Source organism: Amia ocellicauda, chromosome 16 (assembly GCF_036373705.1).
Source record: "Amia ocellicauda isolate fAmiCal2 chromosome 16, fAmiCal2.hap1, whole genome shotgun sequence".
NCBI classification, from domain to species: Eukaryota; Metazoa; Chordata; class Actinopteri; order Amiiformes; family Amiidae; genus Amia; species Amia ocellicauda.
Window position 1 is genome coordinate 17,901,318 of NC_089865.1, and position 5,616 is coordinate 17,906,933.

Sequence of the window (5,616 nt, forward strand, 5' to 3'; positions counted from 1 at the left end):
AGGCATACGTAAAGGTTTAATAGAAGGGGGGTTTGTACAATGTATCAAGCTCAAATTGCTGGGGAAAACTGGTTCTTATCAGACCCTGTTCTTCTAGGTATCAGGGTTGAACTATAGCACAGTACTGAAGCAGAGTGAGACAGTGACCTTGTTCACACAGGGAAAGAAATGCAATCTTCACTCTGAAATCACAAGAACCACTTTTACTGCACAGAAGCCATTCAACTCATTGTGTGCAGCTGTGTACAGCACAGAACACACTCACAATCATATTTAAATTTAATAATTCCTTCTACAACCTGCCATGTACTGACTAGGTTTGGGTATATTGGCCTTAGAATTTGCGAAACAGGAAGCTCGGAACAGCTGTGAGGCATGGTGCGGCCATCATGCACCACAGTGCCTTTCTGCTTCTCATTGCAGCTGACCCTCCGATTATTTAATTGAGCCATTAGGTGAATTAGCCAGGTGCTCTATGCTGGGCTGACGGGCTGCTGTGGAAGTGCCAGAGCTGGGCAGTGAGACAGGTCCTACCCTGGCCTGGCTGCTCTCAGCCCTAGGAAATTCCCAGCATGCTCCCTGCCAGTGTGTCTCTAGGACGCAGACAGAGAAAGACATTAAGAGCAGAGAGCAGGCCATCTGCAAATTCCCCCTAAGAGAGTCCCATCCCCGTGTGTCAGTGAGGATGTGTCTCAGCCTTCAAGCAGTAACAGAGTGTGGGACTGCTCAGGGAACTTTTCCTTTAGGGTGTGGATTATGTATTTATCTTTTGAAAACTCTGGCCCGATAGGGGCTCTATATGGAGAGCTTGACAACGAACAGTGCCCTCTGGACTCTCACGTGGCATTCGACACCCACAGTAAAGAGAGGGTGCGGTCCTTCACCCCGACACATCTATGTTTTCTCCTTTCAACCTTAGAGTCGGTCAACAACAGTTTGCTGTCTATTGTGTCGTGCTTCAGGGTCTGGAAAGTGCCACACCCCCTTCTCCCCATGCCACAAGGCTAGAATTGTCCAATATTGGTTCCACGAACATAACAGTGAATGGCCTGTCCAGTCACCAGATCTCAGTCCAATTGAGCATCTGTGGGATGAGATAGGAAGAGCTATTCGGAGCACAGATCCTGAAGAGTCCAAATAGTCAAGAGAGAGATGCATGGTCAATCAAAAGGAATTTAATACGAGCACACACTCACAGAATCAGTGTTCCAAGAGGCAATCTCAAGAATGGTCTGAGAGAAGTTGCAAAGTACATTAACTTTAATGCACACCAGACAGGAGAGAAAGACAACAGGGCCCACATGTCATGTGATGCTGGTGAAAACTGTCTCTTATCAGACCCTGTTCTTCTAGGTAGCAGGTATGAACTGTAGGGACAGAGAGACAGGGGGACACTGTCAGTCAGAGGGACAAATGGACAGAGGGGCAGATGGACAGAGACAGATGGACACTGCCACCTCAAGAGTCAAACACCCTGACACAGCACAGTTTTGATCTCTTTAATTTGTCATAAAAATACATGTTCTAGTTAAAATACAATATTAAAGATCAAGTTAAATATTAAGATATATTATGTCATTATAGTTAATATTGTACAGCAGAAGAACAAATATAATAGAATACATACGGTGATTCACTATAATATATATGTATATCTGTATGCCTCTATATAAACAATCTTACAGCACTTCAATAGAAAGTACAGAGCAGGAATAATATTGTAATTTCCATTAAATAAGGACAGGTAGTGTTGTGAGAGCAGTACCAGTGAGCCTGAAACATGTCCCCTGAGTCACTGGGTGAGAGTGAAGGTTTCTGTGGCAGGCTCAATGCAAGCAAGAGAGCAGAGAGGTGCAGTTCTCCAGCTGCTCCAGCCCCTCCACTGCCTGCAGCAGCTCCTCCACCTGCTCCTCCGGCAGCACAGCACCCGCGTTGGCACGGAACTTCCTGCGCAGGGCGTCGGCACTCAGCGGGTGGCGCCAGTGCCCATAGAAAGTGTCGCACCGCCCCTGCAGCACGGTGCCGTCCACCAAAGTGACATGGACCTCTGCATACATGCGGTCGAAGTTGGCAGGATTGTCGGGAGCGTGCTCCACTCGCACCAGGGACAGCAGGGTGTGCAGCTCGGGTCGCCGCCGGGCGGCGGGGGAGAAGGAGCTCGACGTGACCTCCCCGTCCAGCAGGGCGGAGCAGGCGCTGAACTGGAAGGAGTGGCGTGCCTGGTGCTCGGACGTGGGGAAGGGCCGGTTGATGTACTTGGAAGGTGGCACACTGAGCAGGATTTCCTTCACGACACGGGGCGAGAGACTGCCACCCTGGGGGCCGACCAGCAGCTCACGCACTGAGCCAGCCGCCTCCGCCACCCAGTGCATGCCCAGGTGTGCAGGGAAGCTTTTGAAGGCCACGTCTTGATTTTCCAGGAGGAAGCACAGGTCCCTGTCCTCAGGAGGGTGCATTGGCTGTGGGACATAGTCCTCATAAAAGGCGCTGAAGCCGGCGACCCCAGGCAGAGCGTCCAGCACTAGGGCGTTGGCCTCCAGCCCACGAGACGCCAGCAACGCCGCCTCCAGACCCAGCCTGGCTGCATTGCCCAGATGCAGCGGCTTGGTCTGCGTGGCTGCGTTGGCCATGGGGGCACCTGCCAAGGAGGCTGCGATCGCCAGGGCGTGGCAGCACTGTGTGCGTTCCAGAGACAGTAGCCGCGCACAGGCTGCCGCACTGCCCAGGGTGCCCACCACGCTGGGGGGGTGGAACCTGCAGGGGAAGCAGAAGCAGAGAAGAGTCAGAGAGAGGGACACTCTGCTCAAAGAACAACCAGTTTTACAAACTGTTTACACGGTCAAACAGAGCCTGGCTCACTGCGCACTGCTTTGCACACCATCTCCACCATCTCCAGCTCATTCTACACTTCCAGTCCCTGCCTCCTTCTCTCCTCTCTCCTCTCTCTCTCTCTCTCTCTCCGGGGGTCTCACCTCTTGGGAATGTTCTGTGCCTCATTGGAGAACCTCATCAGCCGGCCCTGGACCTCAATGCCCACATTGAAAGCCAACAGGAAGTCCAGTCCACTGGGTTTGCTGTAGCTGGGCAACATGTCACTGACAGCCAACAGGGCAGGAAGTACCGCCCCCGAGGGGTGAGTAGCTGGGTGCCAGGTGTCATCAAAGTCCATAGAGTGGGCCTGGGTGGGGAGAGAGATGGGAGAGAGAATGTTATAAGGGCATAAGAGACTGGCTTCACAAACAACACAAGGAAACTGCATGCTTCTCTCCCAGTGCCTTCATGCATTAAGTGTGATAGGGTGAGTGTAGTGGGGTGTGAGTGAGTGTGGTGGGGTGAGGGTGAGTGTATTAGAGTGTGGGGTGTGTGGAGTGTGCTGTGTCCAAGCGGCATCTCCTTACCGCCACGCCATTCACGAAGGCTGCCAGTGTCGGGGAGAGCCGGGTCTGACTGCGGCCGTATACAGCGCTGATGTCATCAAGGGCATACATGTGCTGCAAAGACAGTGGTGGTTAGTGTCCAGGCTGGGCACTCTAACCACACCCAGCTTAACCATCGCCAGCCTCCACAGTCTGGACACAGATTGACGGGACTGTTAGTACGGGTCTGACTGAGGGACAGGTGGAAGTGCAGTGCAGTACAGTAAGGTACAGTGTGGCTCACCTGGCAGTGCTGCAGGGCCAGTTGGAACACCTGTGTGGTGCTGCCCAGGAGTCCCACCCCCAGGCTGTCGAGCACCATCCTCTTACTGCGCTGCAGCAGGATGGGGGACAGCTGCTGGGGCACCACGCCCTGGATAAAGCTCCCGAAACTGCCCGTCACTGTGTCCTCTGACACTGACTTCTCCACCACTTCAGGACACACGCACACACACACACAGAAAAAGGGGATGCTGATCAATTTACAAAATTGGTAAAAAAACAAAAACAGCTGAATGTATTAAGAACTGATGCAGTGGAGAGACAGAGAGCTGAGCGTTTTCTTTACCTTCCAGTGCAGATCTGTGCAGTCTGCGCACGGTGAAGACCTTCTTGGCCGATCTCTGAAAACAGGAGGAGACGCTCAGATGCTTAGAACAACTCACCTTTGGCATTCAACAGACACATGATCTTATCTGCTGCACATACAAGTGTACACCGCACAATTAGAACAGGTCAAACGTCTCAGAAGATCTTTTGGAGATGAAACTTTAACTAGCTCTTTATCTTCTTTTGCTTATCCTGTGCTGCCTTTATTTCATATTCTGTCCCTAACAAAGCATTCTGGAACTCATTCAGTCTCTCTTTGTCAGTTAAGTCAGACAACCACATCTGTAACACAGGGGATGTACAGCATGAAAGAAATGTAAATAAATATGTATCATTCTCATTATAACAAAGGAAACAGTCAGTTTCGTCTAATACAGCTTGTGTTAAGCTTGTGATCAAGAACAAATAATGCTAAAACAACAACAAAACTTAAACAAACTTCACTGTTGTAGTATATTTATACATATATTGTTAATATTATTATTATTATTTATTTCTTAGCAGAGGCCCTTGTCTTCTGATGTTTCCAAATAGTTAAATCTGTAGTATGTATACTCGTAATTGACATCACATTTGTTTTATATGAAATATCCCTCAGTTCTCAGACAGTTCTAACCAAGCTCTTGAACTATTGCAGTCAAGGCATGTGTCTGTCTGTGCTTACCTGCAGTGTGGAGAGCATGCTGTGAGTGAGCAGTGTCTCTATGATCGTCTCTCTCAGGTGAGATCCTGAACTCCTAATACTCTCCCCAGACCTCCTGCAGGTCTTATACACCTCACTTGCAGATGAGCTGGGCAGGAACTTCACCAAAACACCCCTTTTCCCTCGAGGTCATATGCAAATCAATGTATTTTTCTAGTGGGAATTTCTCAAAATCTCAGAAATGAGTTTCGTAATCGAGTGGAGGATGATGTCATTCCATTGTCAGGTGGATTGGGAACTCATTGCATGGGACGATGGTCAGGGAAGTTTTCAGACTCCTCCTGCCACCCCACCCCCTGCTGTCCCAAGGACACACATGCTATAAAAAATACACTGCCAATACACTCACAGTGCAGTACATCAGGACTTCTGCCAGGTAAATACCACACTTGCTTCAATATCTTAACATGTTTTTCATGAAGCATGCATGATAATATTATAATAATAATATATTGATTTGTGAACTATTTTTGTATGTATTATATTGCATTTTGTGAAGTGACATTTGATTTTCTTTCGATATTGTCTTATTATGGTATTTAATAATTCATTTTCTGCTGTACAGTGTGCTAACTGAGGAGGTTGTGCAATGGTGAAGCCAATAAAGCCAACTAGAGTTAAAAATATGAATGAAACCAATACAAATAGACAGTATGTATATAATAAATAGTATGCTTAAGTTATTAAGTCTGTACCATTGCCCAAGGCAACACACATTTGATCAAACTATAATGCAAGACACTATATTTATATAACATAGCAAGGTGTGACATCACTACAGAAAATACTTACATAGCCTATAACTAAAGTAATATTCTTAAAAAAATAGAAAATTGTATAACGAAATGTATGAGTTACCAATTGGGACTTGTTGTAGCAACATTTTTA

At 48.0% G+C, this 5,616-nt stretch overlaps 1 protein-coding gene across 1 annotated transcript; it reads right to left on the bottom strand.

The window, feature by feature from the left end:
• Positions 1-1,242: 1,242 nt before the first annotated feature.
• On the bottom strand, positions 1,243-4,815 carry LOC136711763 (cis-aconitate decarboxylase-like). Its single transcript, XM_066688220.1, has 6 exons — positions 4,690-4,815; positions 3,985-4,039; positions 3,661-3,848; positions 3,399-3,491; positions 2,973-3,178; positions 1,243-2,754 (listed from the first exon to the last, which is right to left on the bottom strand). Exons 1-6 carry the CDS (start codon positions 4,705-4,707, stop codon positions 1,827-1,829), a joined length of 1,488 nt encoding a protein of 495 aa, XP_066544317.1. The 5' UTR covers positions 4,708-4,815; the 3' UTR covers positions 1,243-1,826.
• Positions 4,816-5,616: the final 801 nt, after the last annotated feature.

Excerpts from the sequence above, each read along its gene's own strand:
- LOC136711763 (XM_066688220.1), bottom strand. Across the intron at positions 3,179-3,398 it reads CCTTCGTGAATGGCGTGGCG|GCCCACTCTATGGACTTTGA; the intron begins GTAAGGAGATGC and ends CTCCCCACCCAG. Across the intron at positions 2,755-2,972 it reads GCACAGAACATTCCCAAGAG|GTTCCACCCCCCCAGCGTGG; the intron begins GTGAGACCCCCG and ends CTTCCCCTGCAG.